Raw genomic sequence first — 15,000 nt, 5'->3', positions numbered from 1 at the left:
ATAACAAGTACGTAAAGATAGTAAGTGGTACGTGCATAAATAATATAATCTAGCATGGATGAGTTTAAATATATTTAAGCACAATTAGTTTTATCTCACATGTCCACAGTGTGTGTAGGTATATTTGGAACCATTGTTTATGTCGTTGTTATAAATATGATAAAATAACAATTTTAATTTTAAAAGAAGAGAAAAAACGCACTCATATATTATTTAAGTAGATATGGTAAATACATAGTAATATCAGCGTTTAATTAAAAAATTGAATATATAACACAATTAAACATTGCAATTTTGTTTAGAATCATTCAAGTAAATCAAACAATCTTCCAATTTCGTTCTTAATATAATATTGTCACTTGAAGTTATTTGAAACCAATCTTTTACTATACGTACACACCTATCATCACGGCTACCAATCAAGTCGCCGTAAACGGCTACACTGAATGTAAACTTTCTGACTCCAAGAACATCTTTGCAGAAGTGTAGAAGATTTTCCAAATCGCTACTAATTGAGAAAAAAAACTTCGGACGAGTATGTAAAAATTGCAGAAAAGCATCAAATAAGAACATAGATATGTTTAGCTTAAATCTATAAGTTTTCAAGTTGGATAAACAATATGTTATGTGCTTTTAGGCCCTTGCTGCGCCTTGTCAGTGTTAAGATTGACATTCCGCTTTAAGAAAGTGTAACGACCTGATATGTGAAGTGTTTCACAGTCTAAGCTACATGTTATTCCCATACACCTACATGGCATTACGTGTCGGAGCTTCTTGTTCAATAATTTATAAAAATCAGCTTTAACAAACTCATAAACAAAAAATAGTGCCCTTTTACAAATCCCTTTGTATCATTTGTATTTGAAATGTGTTGACAGTATATTTTAATCGGATGCACAATCATAAACATGTCAATCCAAATATTTGAATTAAAGTGTTACCTACATTTGATTAAACTGACGATGTCAAAATGAATAATTAGAATAAATGTATTGATTTAATAATCTTCGTTTATGTAAATTTCACCAATGGAAAAAAAAATATATTTCCTTACATAGGCAAAATAACATCCGGATAGTGTCCGGAAATATAGCACAGGTTTATCCGTTGTCACAATTCCACGATGATCATTTTACTCAAAAATGATGTGAAATCTGACCCAACTTATGAATAGCTATAATTGTTTTCATATTTTAGTATCTTAAATTTGTTGATGTTTTCTGGCGTATATGATATTGAGCTAAACACTTTGTTAAGCTATAACGCTTATTGAAACGCTCTTGAGTACCATTTCTTCATAGAAACAGTGCTTGGTGTCTTAGGGGAGAGATCTAAACGAAGCTCAAAAAGATCTGCACCATAACAAATACGCCAAGGCGACCTCGATGTGTTCATACTTAACAAAAATATTCAAACATCAAATAACACTACATTGCAAAGGATGGACTACAATCACCTTTAAAGTGGCAAATTTTGTATGCAAGTAGTCTGTTAATGTGCTTGCAGGGGTCATTACATGTTTGTGTACGTACGACAAACATTCAAACATAGTTGAAAATATTTCATATTTGCAGGGTGTATACATTATACTGGAATAATTTTTTTCATATTACACACGCTAGAATTGCCTTTTTCCACCATGCGGTTAAAGCTTACTCCTTAAAAGCAATGTTAATTATTTTAGGAGCAGTTCAATCCAATAATCGACAGAGACGGTATATTTGTGATTTGCAGTCGATGAAGTAATATTAGAAGAAAAACGTTTGAACTTAGTTAGAGCAATGTTAATTATTTGAGGAGCAGTTCAATCCAATAATCGACAGAGACGGTGATTTGCATTCGATGAAGTAATATTAGAAGCAAAACGTTTGAACTTAGTTAGAGCATTAAAAGAAATTAATGAACGCAATACATATTAACGTGTACAGAAACCATTGTCAATAGTTTACCATTGAACCATGAACTGACGCCCGAGTTCATTGTTAAATGGTAAACTATTGACATCATCGGACTAGCCGAGATATGGTGGCTAGGATTCGGAGAGACATCAACAGACGAAGGGCATAAAACATGGTCAAGCGGTGAGGATTTAATACATCGCCAAGGGTTTGCTTTTATCGTAAGGATGGAGATAGTCAAAAACGTAATCAGTTGCCTCAAGCAGACTTATGTCCATCCGTTTATCAGCGAAACCCCACAACATCACAATTATCCTGGTCTACGCACCAACAGCTTACTACAAAGACGAGGAGATTGAAGCGTTTTATGTAAAATTAGAGCGCACCATAGTCAAGGTCCCAAAGAAAGGAAGCCTCGTTGCCCAAGGCGACTAAAACGCAAAGGCTGGACCAGACACTTACCAAGACTTGTGAGGGACAGTAAGTATATTTGGCTTGAGGTTTGATACTTCTTTAGTTCGCAAGAAGCCATCAACATACCCTGGCCAACAAGATTCACCCACACAAACCGTCCAAAGCATCGACATGGCATGTTTAAAACGGGCAAGTACAAAACCAGATCTATGTCATGCTGGCGCCGCAACGGATAAAGTCAGGCATTAACCAGGCGAACACAAGAGCGTTTCCTGATGCGAGCGCATCACAACGAACCCTCGATTTAAATTTGTCTTGGAAAAATTGAAAGATCCAGTTATAACAGAGGGCAAGTTTACAGCCCTGAAAATCGTAGACAATGCTATCGAGACCATCAGCAACAACATCGAGGGTGTCCTTCTGTCATCGGCCGAAGAAGCGTTTTGGAGAGAGAGAAGGAAGATCAAGCCAAGGGTGACGACCGAAGTCATGGATCTATGTGACCAAAGAAGAGCGCTGAGGCATGAGACGTACACCAGCCTCGACTCTAGGGCAATAACCAGAAAGCGAACAGTGAGGCGAGGAAAAAGATGAAAGAGATAAGGGGGAATGGATTTAGGAACCACGAATCATCATCGACAAAGAGATGACCGCGGGCATCATCAAGTAGGCCTAAATAACCATCAAGACCATCACAATGATCAGAAAGCCCTAGGTCAGTGTTATATCAGACGCTTACGGAAATCTCCTCACTGAGAGTGCCGCAGTCATAAACAGATGGATTGAAAACTGCAGTGACCTCTACAACTATCCACTTCAACAGTCTTCTTCAGAACGACCCCAGACCAGACGCGGGCAACAAACGTCCACCCCTAATTAAGGCAGGGGTGGAAGAGGCAGTCTGAAGTCTTAAGGCAGTAACATCTACCGGAGTAGACAACGTCCCTTTCAGGCTTATTAAGCACGGATGAGAGGCAACGACTGCAGCAATTACGACACTATGCAAAAAGATAATGCCCCGCAACTTGTGGGCGAAGAGCAGGCTGGATTCAGAGCTGAGCGGAGCACAGTGGAACAAATATTAAACTGCAAAATCATCATTGAGTAACACCTGCAACACTTTCATGATCTATTTCATAAATTTATTGATTTTAAGAAAGCTGTCGACCGTGTGTGCCATGATGGCCTATGGTATGTTATAAGAGGATTCAATATTGACGATGGGCTGGTGCAAGTCATACAAGAACTCTAAGGACACGCCAGTAATATCTAAAGGACAGAAGAACTTTTCAGGACATCAATTGGCGTCCGTCATTTTAATAAGTATTATTTTATAGAACACCGCGAAAACATTTACCGTTATTAGCTGATGTATTAAGTAAATGCGTTGGTGTTAACACAACTACGCTCTTTTTTTTATATAAAAAAAGCTTTCTTTTTGGAGCTGTGTTTCAAACTCACCGGCTATAATTAATTATTTTTTTTGGTAATACAGTTTTTATTATTGTTTTTGTTTCCCCTGTTTTTAAATATATACCATAAATAATAGTACTTTCTGACAATAAAGCATAAACAATTCAGTACACAGCAGATAAGACGCGCTAATACAACTACTTCCTACTTCACTGACCATTATTTAATATTAAGTTGACAGTAAAGACAACATAAAATAGTTATAAGTTATACGATTAAATCGTTTTAATCGTCAATAAATGCGTTAAACCGTTGTTGTAAATTTTCATTTCCTAACACACGTATATTTGCGCAATTCATTTGGAAGTCACTTTCCCGCTGCATAAAATTATCGCACTGAACCAAGGTCAAAACCACCATTCGAAAACAACGCATGAAATGAAATTAACATAGTAGCATTAAAAGCAGTGCACCCATTCGAATTCAATCTTTATAAAGGCGCTCCAAACTGTCATTTGGACAACAACTTTCATATCGTTTACAGGCTCATATATTTCTGCGACATCTTAAAGTTTTATTTTTTTTTTGCTAGTTTTATTTTGATTCCAAAGTTGACTAAATTTGATCAAAGTGACAGTCAGGAAAATTTTAATGTAAAAAAAAATACTTTTTGAAAAAATGTTGATTGCATTACTTACTGTTTTCAACCTACCCATGTTACAAGCTTGTGTGTCCAAAACGGGACAAAATAACCATTCACACCATTTGGACATTGGCCGAAATAAAGCAATATAAAAATGATATGCTTATGAGCTAAGCACGCAAAAAGTGTCCTTGATCGCATGAGAATTACTATCCTATCAAACGGCAGTAGCAACATACTTTTGAAAAGGTCTATTTAGTAAATATGTATACTGTACATTTGCATGTTTTCTTTACACGCTATTAAATTAAAACATACATATGAATTAGTTAAATATCGTGCTAGGAATAATCTTGTTGTTTAAATCTTACCAACGCTACAGGTACTGTTAGTCCACCCAGGCGCACATAGCTCATCGGGATAGTTACCGACGACATGGTTACAGTTGGCACCGTGTAGGCAATGACACTCTGAGGAGCAGCTCAAACCAAATAACCATTGATTGCATGCGGTAAATGGACAGCAAGATGCAGTAATGAGTAGCTATGCAGTAAAAGTAAACTAAGATCTATAATCATGTCACGAAATAGTCAGAAGTATGCTTGTTTGAAATTATACATATTGTTCATGCAGAGACAGCTTTGCAAACACCATAGAAAGGATAAAATAAAACATTTGACTGTCATATATCAAACAGTTAAAATCTTACCAACGCTACAGTTACTAGTACTCCACCCAGGGGCACATTGATCATCTGAACAGTGGCCATCGGTAATAAAACGTTATAATTAACGAAGTAAAATGTATCTATTACATGGAAAAACCGTTCAAAAATGTAGTTGTAATTACAAGTTGATATAATTCAACATTTTTTTTACGCATGCCCCATTTTATTAATATCATAACACGCGTGAAACATTTGATTAATAATCGACAATATTTAATCGTACCAGCGCTACAGTTACGAAGAGTCCACCCTGGCGCACATTGGTCATTAAGACAGCGGCCAGAAATGTGGTCACATGTTTCGCCATTTAGACAATGACAGTTGAAGGAACAGTTTGTACCAAAATTGCCCTTTTCACACGCTTAAAAAGACAAACAAAACAGATAATAAGATAGCAATTCTCATAAGTAAAGTGTATCTGTAAGAAGCTTTGCATTGCATTCAACATCATAAAACTGTTTTGCATGCATACACATCATACAATGCTACATAATGATTTATTTAGCTGTCACAAGGTGTAAATATTACATCTTACCGACGCTACAGTTGCTTTTAATCAACCAAAGAGATCATCAAAGTAGAAGAATAGAGGAAACAACAATAGCTGTATATGATAAAGTTGAGTAGCATTCATTATTTACAGTAACAATACAGTCAAACGATTTTCCGCAAACACATTCTAAAATGCTCTGAATAATAATTGAAGAGGCACCAATGGACAATAAAAGTCTTACCTACGCTGCAGTTACTTTGAGTCCAGCCAGGTTCACACTGACCATCAGGACAGTGGCCAGACACACGGTGACAGCTTGAACCGTTGTAACAATGACAAGCAGAGGAGCAGTTCTTGCCAAAGTACCCAGGATCGCAAGCTATGAAATAGTATATTGAGCATTATAAGTAGTGCTAAAGCAATTTTCGTTGATAGCGTTGACCATGAACTTAACAAAGACGCTGAAAAATAAGTGTTTGTACTTGACAATATTATTATCGTGGTAGTAGCAGAACGATTGAATGAAATAAAATTGATTCAGCATTATTCAGCATGTATTCATTAAAAAAAATTAAAGCAAATCATAAAATTTGCATACTATTACGAACTTGTATTCTCGCGCTAGACACTATGATGAACACCAATATCAACCTTTTAGCTGACGTATGCCTCATATTGCTATCGTACCCACGCTACAGTTATTTTGTATCCACACAGGCGCACATGTCGGGACATTTACAAGAAGAATTTTTACAATACTCCCCTTGTCGAAAATGGCAGGAGAATACACTAAGGTGCAGGATCACGTGACTGTGGGTTTCCTCATTAAACTTAAATTGATGTAAATACCGGTAAGTGGTAGTTTTCTTCTTTCAAATAATTTTTTAAAACACATTTTCTTAAAAATTTCAAATAGAGCATAAACGACAGATTTAAATGCTGATTAGGGTGAGTTGAAATACAACATAATTACTTTATTTAGTAAGAGTGTGTTCTTATTAAAAAATGCCATGTGTACTGCACGGTTATGCTTCACGCAACGCCAAATTGTGTCACTGATTTCAGACGTATTCAATGATAGATTCTTATACCTCAAGATACCGGCACAAACTGCAAGAAAAAACTGTTTTTTATTGACTTAAGATTTTGCAAATATATTTCAAAAACTTCAAATATATTTCAATAACTTAAGATATTTGAAAAATTATAGTTGTTAACGGTGTATTTACATTCTGCCTAGCCCATGTGTTAACCCCTGAAAACCCCGTTGCTTCTTCACCCTGGCACAGCTGAAACCAAACATACCTCGATCAAAACTAAACAATAATAATCCACTTAAAAAGGTTTGAGCAATAGTTTAAAGGTATTCAAGAAGTACGTACGCTGCGATACAAAATTCAAAAACATAATTTCGTTAAAGTATAAACAAAATAATATTGACCAACGACGCGAAACGCAAAAATAGTTGTCACGCAATTAACGCGACTGTAGAAAAAAAATGAACCAGCTTAACCTTAATTTTATTTGATATAAATCGTTCACCAAAAGTTGAACATACAAAATAAAGAAGATGATATTCCTGATGTTGTCACCTGCCTACACTACAGTCAGTTTTTATGTGTCCATCAATCTGAGCACTGATTATTGGGACAGCTACCGTCAGAAGGATTACAAGTTACATTGTTGTGACAATGACATATGAAGAAGCAGTAAGAACCAAATATGCCAGATTTGCAGGCTGCAATCATAAAACGTTGATCATCTATTATCAGTCAAAGCGCTGAACGCTGTAAGTCATAACTGTAGCTCTACATCAAGTAAATATGAAGCAGATACACATAGCGCATACAATTTCACGTACACTCTTTAATAGTTATGACACACTAACAAATGTAAAATTTATGTTTATTCATGAATAATGACCCGAATGTATGTAATTTAATCATGGCAAAAGTGGTTAACATGTTATTATTTTCGCATTTATCAAGTTGATGTTCGACGGCTCTTATTGGCGTTATGGTAATTTATATGACTAGCTTGTTATATGTAAGACAGTAACATATTGGATATGACTGTGCTATTGCAATATCGAATAATCTACATGCATTCATAGCCGTACTTAAAACGATCATTGCAAACGTATTTCCTGTTATCACACCTGCAAAAATGCTATACGGTAAGCTTTTTAGAATTATTTTTCAATGAACTAATTTCAATCTCATAACTTAGTGAGAATTCCATAAAGTGTAATAAATTTCAAAGCGCAAATGTGCTTAATTAGTGTGTATCGGTCACAATCTTGATTATTATATAGTTAGTCTTACTTTTATTACAGGTGGGTCCTCTCCAGCCGTCTTTGCATAAAGCGGGCATGCATGTTCCCGTGACACTTTCACATGGTCCCGAAAGACAATGACACTCTTTAGAACAGTTTACACCGTACTTTCCGGGTAGACAGTCTGGAATAAATAACAATTTTATATCTGCGCATATTCCAGTACTTAGAAGATATCATTATTTCAGCCTTATTGACTGCTTAGGCACTGCCTCCATACTCTTTATCGATGTTTTCTCTGAACTTTAAAACAATAAAAAGTTTAATGTGTTATTTTAAGTCTCGCAATCTCGTGGTAGTCTTATTTCATGATCAACCGCATAAAAATATATATGAATTTAATAGAAGACACAAGGACTTTCTCACTACACGTGCCACAGAATGGCTCATTAGTTTTGTACGGGAAATAAACGGATGTTTAACAAACGACTGGGGTTAGAAAGTTGCTGAGAATCATTTAAGTTTTAAGATTTAAAACATGTTGTTAATGAAAATTACCAAACACATCATAATGTTTATATTAACATTACTTCAGTGACGGATGTGACAATTGTCAACACAAAATAGTCTGCCTATGTGATTGTGTTGATAAATAGTTTGAAGTCTTGTTTGAAACATAGCAACAGCAAGGCAGTAAATATAAACATATGTCGGTAAGAAACGAATGCTTTTGTCTGAAACTCCACATATGTTGAAACTAGACATTCGGCGTAATTTAAAATTATGAACATTAAAATATTCGTTCTCATAATCACAATAATGTATGGTAACGCGAGTCATACAACTGACCACGACAAAAACAATAAACAACACAATATGTAAATATATTTACTTTAAAACATGGAGTAATAACAAGGTAAATTAGCCATTATAAATCAGAGACCTATAAGTATTTCATGATACAGAAATTGGTTAATAACTTCATTGAATAAAAAATGTGCATTTCAAATTAAAAACACTGCACAACAGTTAACACAATTAAGAGATAGGTCTGTTTCTCTAAACTAAGGAAACGAAATGTTTAGATTTATTCATTCAGGTCTATTAGTTGGAAATTTATTCACCATTATATTAGCTATTGTTTAAGGTAAAACCTTAGGGCTAGACAGCTAGAACAAAAATTAAAAAAAAAATTAGGAGATAACTATACACACTGGTAATTATGCTTGTACTAATTGTTTTTAATGAGAATGCAATACTGCTCCAGCAGCTGGAGTTTCACTTCTTTATATTGTACTGTTTCAGCACTTTTGCAACAATACGTTTTTACTTATGCGCAACACTAGGGGCCATGATATCGGTGTGAACACAGTTATATAGGTCTTAATTACAAAGACCAAGTTGGCATTTGTTGACATACACACAGAGAAGAATACAAATTAACAAAACAAAAAATCATAAAGTACCTAGTATATAAGAATAAGAAAAATATCTAAATAAAAATGATGAAAGCTATCTTACGTCCCCCCCCCCATAATTTAAAATAAGCTCGCTCCGCACAGTAATTTGTTCGTGGACATGATACATCTTTACAAGTATCAATTGCGAAAATATCACGTTACTGTTGCGACGTCATGTACAAACACTGAACATATCGTGTATTGAAAAAAAACAAAATCAAAAGGTTAATTACTACTATACGTCGAAACAACAGTCAGCTTCAAAGCACTTTACCTGCTTGTCGGTATAGCATAATCTCGCATATAGTCATATAGGTATCGATGTTTTGTCCCGTGCCACCCGAAACTCGAACAGCATCTAGTTCCCTTGGAGAAGCCAGTACTTTCATCGCATAAGACCGATTTTGCAAAATGAGCGCTTCGTCCTGAAGTGACTTCTTATGTCTTCCCAGTGAAAGTGTGAGGTTGAACAACTGAGTGGATTCTGCAATAAACGAGTATACAAACATGTACGATGCATATTAATATATTAATGACTTAACTAGATAGTATTAGCTGCTTGAATAAACTTTTTTTATGACCAAAATAGTGTCATATATCACATTTCATTTCTGGAAATAGTTTAAAAAAATCTTACATAAGATGTAACAAGGGCAAGTTCTATACAGCTATTATTAAGGAGTTAATACCACATATGATGTTTGGCGAAATTATGCGACCATTTGTGTGACATTATTCGATAGTGTACAGAAACATCAGTTCCGGGGAAAACGTAAAGACCACACTTTAATCAATTCTGGACCCAGCACCTGACCGCTCTACATAAACGCATAAGGAGGGCAATCGATACATGACGATGCGACGGACGGCCATATGCAAATATTAGTCACTGAAAGTTTCATACCGGCAGGAACACAGACGTCCCAAATAGGAGAATTTGAAGCAGCTTGACGAAAATCTGGAACCGGAGAATAACTCGGACACCGTGTGTGGACATCTTTAATGCGAGAAAACGACATCACAAAGCAAAGCAAGGCGATGGACTTGTGTTCAATGAATCTGCGTATCGGGAGGAAATTGTGAAACAAATCATCTGTTGCTTTCAAAATCCGCTGAAATGTGGAAACAAGCTATAACGGAGGCTGTTGATTATGTCTTTGACAAAATCACCCTTGTTTCGGAAATGATAGTAGAACTAACCATAGATCAGCCATGCATACAAACATAGAAACGAAGGAAAAGCTGGTCGACCAGATAAAAGTAAGCATGAACATTTATTGCATTGCTCCATCACTCTATCCAAAATACTATGCAGGGAGTAAAAACATATGTTGAGAAGCGGTTGTATGAGTCAAGGCAACATAAAAATTGAGAAATAAATAAAGTACACAAGGATGGGAGCATAAGGAAGAGCAAACCAAACAATGACTAAATAAGTCATGTCATGAACGTCAAGTCCATTACTACTGAATAAAATGATCTTACTGGGTCCCTTAAACGTTACATTATGTAAGGTTGAAATAGATTGATATATGGATTTAGAACTAGCTTGACTGTTTTTTTGATGAGCTTCGCGCTCCGAAAATGTTTGTTTTTCGGACGATAAAACTCGGCTTCCGTTGGAAGTTCAATAAGCCAGGTGCGACATGAGCGCCTGATATACATGCTGATACCATCAACTATTGACCTGTATAGAAATAATGTGGATGAAAACACGTCAGTTTCTCTACGCCAATGTAGAGAGCTACCGATACTGTAGGGTCCTCACCAGAACAAAAAGAGGTAATCGCTCCATCGATGATCTGTTAAGCCAGCTTTTAAACATTACAAAGAGTGTATGTCTACTCGGCAAAAGTGTATGTGCTCCGACAGTTGCGGACGACATTGTGAATGTGGCATTTAAAAAAAATGCACAAAATGAAATGATTTATTTAATGGATTCAATAACATTATGTCTTCGTTGTATATAATGGACAACATTCAGATTTAAAAAAAAAACAGCATTCACATTAAGACCTGACCCTTTCCTAGAGCATACCTGGGAATAACATATGACCGCGCGGTCCCGAAAAAAGGAACATATCTATGAGGCACGGATAACGCAATAATAGTTAAAGTAAAATCGGGATGACTTCAGCTGCACAATCTCTTGGAACTTTTGACATCACCAAAGAAGTGATATTCGCTGTGGGATATAGTCAGTTGAACCCATAGCTTTTTAGTCTGCATATGGATCATACTGAAAATCGTCAGAATAATAAAGTCACGCCCATTCATACAAACGTGTTATCTATGCAATTAATGTGGAATTTATATAATCGTTCATTTCGTTTGTTTCTGTTGTTATAAATGCCGGGCTGCTCAAAGCAACGTTAAGGACCATTACATGATAACGTGCCTGTTAAAGTCAGCATAAACGTTAAAAGAGGTTGCTCAAAATAACGCTGGCTTTTTGAGGAGTATTAAGTTAACGACTGATTTAATTACGATGCGTTTGTGTACTTAACAGATGTAAAGCTTAATGGAAATGTTATCGTAACGGTGCTTTGAGCAACCCGGCCCAAACCTTTATGTTGCTGAAAATGTGCTCAAAACAATTTATACGTACGTTTTGATATTCTTGCTATAACGTTGTAGTTAAATGGATACTGGTTAGTGTATCCAGTTTAATATATCAAACTGCTGATGCTGACTATTAAGTTTAAGTGAAACAACACAGAGAGAGAGAGAGAGAGAGAGAGATATATATGAAATTTAGATGTTATCATTTATATTTTAAAAGGACAATAACCATCGCACAGGTTTTTCAAAGATTGTCTTAATACTGGTAATCTTCATCAAGCATTAGGGCTATTGGCTGTCGAGTTAAGTGTTTTATTTAATTTAACATTCTTATAAGAATACGAATACAACCTTTGGGAAGTGGCTCGTTTAAAATTTTAACATATGTCATGCATATTTCACAAAGCGTATATACATACGTCTATAATTATCTACCAATGAAATGTATTATTTACATATTAACTTATTAACGTTTCTATAATTATATTGATTCCGATTTCTTCTTCATTATAACGTCTGGTCATTGTATGCGTTATGTGTATTCTTGCATGTGTACTTTTACTTGTATGCATTATTGTAAATAGTTTTTGTAAATTTGTTATGCTTCTCATGCTTTCGAGAAAAATAAACAAAAAATCAAAAACAAGCGGATTCTGAATGGCGATCGGGTGTGTTAGTTTTAGACATGTCATTTTATTGTGTAAAATGATATCAATAAACCTGCGTAATTTATGTTAGTATTGATCAAGCGTGTATCTCTACACACCTTCATCTGCACGTCCCAGAACTACAATCTTTTCCACAATACAAGTCTTGTTAAGTGTCAGTTGCACCCATGCCGGTCTAAGGAGAGCTGCGCAACATCCACAATCGTCAGCACTGCCTTGGTTATTTACAATACCATCTTTGACCTTATCTGCAGTACAGTCCTTTGACCTTTTCGAGTCCTTCCATGAAGTCCCGTTTGATGTCACCGTGATATGCGAATTAGGGATCAGGATCTGGACTGAAGTACAAACAAGAAGCTATGATTATGAAAATTAACTTTAATTTATTTAATTATATGTTTATCGTGCACCTGCACAGCAACCACAATTGTCAGCATGGCCACGGTTATTTACAAAACCATCGTTGACCTTATCAGCAGTCCAGCCCAGCCATGGTCTCCCGTATGATGTCACCGTGATGTGCGAATAAGGGATCTGGACTGAAGTGCAAACAAACAGCTATGATTATGCAAATGTAAGTTTTATTTAACAAATCATATTTATTTCTTGCCCGATGTATTTTTATATGTCAGTCAAATATTGCATTGTAGTGTATGTCTTTCGTTGTATAAGTTAGCACATGCTTATATAGCCAATGTTTTTTAATATTGTTCGCGCACTATATAAGGAGTGATGTTTTGTTGTGTAGAAAATCAGATTTTTTGGAGATACACCTCATGCAACTTCTGCATAATAACTTTAGAACCCTCTCTTGTGTTTGTGGTCTAAATTGCGGATACCTTAGTAGAACTAATTAATTGAATTTATACCTTCATGAAGGTTCGCAAAACATCGGCTGATAGGGAAAATACAGTTTGTTCGGAGATATAAAATATGTATTAGAAACGATTCTGTGTTAACATGAAATGCTTTTTACTGTGGATATCAAGTTCCATAAAAAATAAATATAATTTTAATAAATAAAAATATAATGCGCGACCAGGCCGTTCCATAATATTCATTTCTATGCTTTTGAATAGGGTTTATTGTATGGTATAAGTCATAACTGTTATACGATATGCATATTCTAGTATATTAATTTCAATTACAATAACTCATTTGTGACATATTTTCGTCAAATGACAATTTAAACTCTTGAAAATGAAATCCAGTTATTTTTAGTTTAAATACTTACACATGGATACGCCACTAATCGATTGATTAGTAGATAGTAGCTTCTAAATAATTGGTCATCGCATGCAACAATCGGTAATTCATTCGAAAGTCGTGGTATAATTAAGAAATAATTCGTATACGTTTAGTTTGTTGTCGAATAACTCACGGCCGGAAGTTTCGATGCGTAGGGATTGTATCACGAGTGCGAGGCACGAGTGATTTGAAACCACGCATCTAAACTTCCGGTCGTGGGTTATTCGACAAAAACTGTAACGTACACGAATTATTTAGATTCTTAAACGGATTTTACTATAGATTTATACAATGTATCTTAATTTTCTGGTGTATTATTTATGTGAAGTTCCGCCCATAAAAAATAACTTTCGGTTGTTTTGTCGATCAGATCTCCGCCCTCATTCATAAAAAAAAACCGGATTATTACGCTGGTGGAAAATGCCTCGGCATGTTTTGTTTAGTTATAGAGCGTACTTTCAGTGTATAAGCTCCGTCCATAATTATTGCAGAATAACCCATAGACGATTTTCTTCTTTGTTTATATGAAATTTGGCACGTGCCGTGTTAGAATTAAATATAAAATTAGTAACAAGACCAGCTAATTAAAGGCCGAATAAGATGCTGACGAATTATATTTAATATGCATTCTGTCGATGATATTATTCAGTATTAAGTCCAATTTTTCACAGATGTTTCTGCAAACATTTATAATTTTCGAGAGGGGAGTTCAGTAACGTAATTAAATAATAAAAAAGATAATAGATATAATAATGATAATAATTATAATCATGATAATAATAAAATCATCATCATCACCATCATCACCGTCATTAATCATCATAATCATCATCAGCTGCAGCAGAAGCAGCAGCAGCATCGGCACCATCAGAAGCAACGGTATCATCAGCAGCATTGTAATCATCAGCCAGCATCGTTATCATCATCATCATCATCTTCATCATCATCAACATCATCATCATCAGCAGCAGCATTATACTGCAACTACTACTTCTACTTATTCTTGCGACTACTACGACTACTGCGAAAACTACTACTATTACTGGTGTTACAACAAACAACTACGACTAGTAGTAGCAGTACTACTACTACCACTACTGATACTTCTACTATAACTACTTAACTACTACACTTCTTCTACTATACTTTATTCTACTATCACTACTACAAATACAACCACCACTACAAATACCAATACG

At 35.3% G+C, this 15,000-nt stretch overlaps 1 protein-coding gene across 1 annotated transcript in view; it reads right to left on the bottom strand.

Moving 5' to 3' along the window:
- Positions 1–12,791, bottom strand: part of LOC127878845 (multiple epidermal growth factor-like domains protein 10) — a 31,611-nt gene extending 18,820 nt beyond the window's left edge. The window contains exons 1-4 of the mRNA XM_052425369.1: positions 12,652–12,791; positions 9,598–9,807; positions 7,913–8,047; positions 5,830–5,967 (exon numbers count right to left, since the gene is read on the bottom strand). Of these exons, the coding sequence (XP_052281329.1) occupies positions 5,830–5,967; positions 7,913–8,047; positions 9,598–9,712 (388 nt within the window). The 5' untranslated portion in view covers positions 9,713–9,807; positions 12,652–12,791. The remainder of the gene's footprint in view (positions 1–5,829; positions 5,968–7,912; positions 8,048–9,597; positions 9,808–12,651) is intronic.
- Positions 12,792–15,000: the final 2,209 nt, after the last annotated feature.

The sequence above is a fragment of the Dreissena polymorpha genome, chromosome 4, assembly GCF_020536995.1.
Source record: "Dreissena polymorpha isolate Duluth1 chromosome 4, UMN_Dpol_1.0, whole genome shotgun sequence".
NCBI lineage: Eukaryota > Metazoa > Mollusca > Bivalvia > Myida > Dreissenidae > Dreissena > Dreissena polymorpha.
The sequence above is the reverse complement of the archived record's forward strand: the minus strand, read 5'-3'. Positions and strand labels throughout refer to the sequence as shown.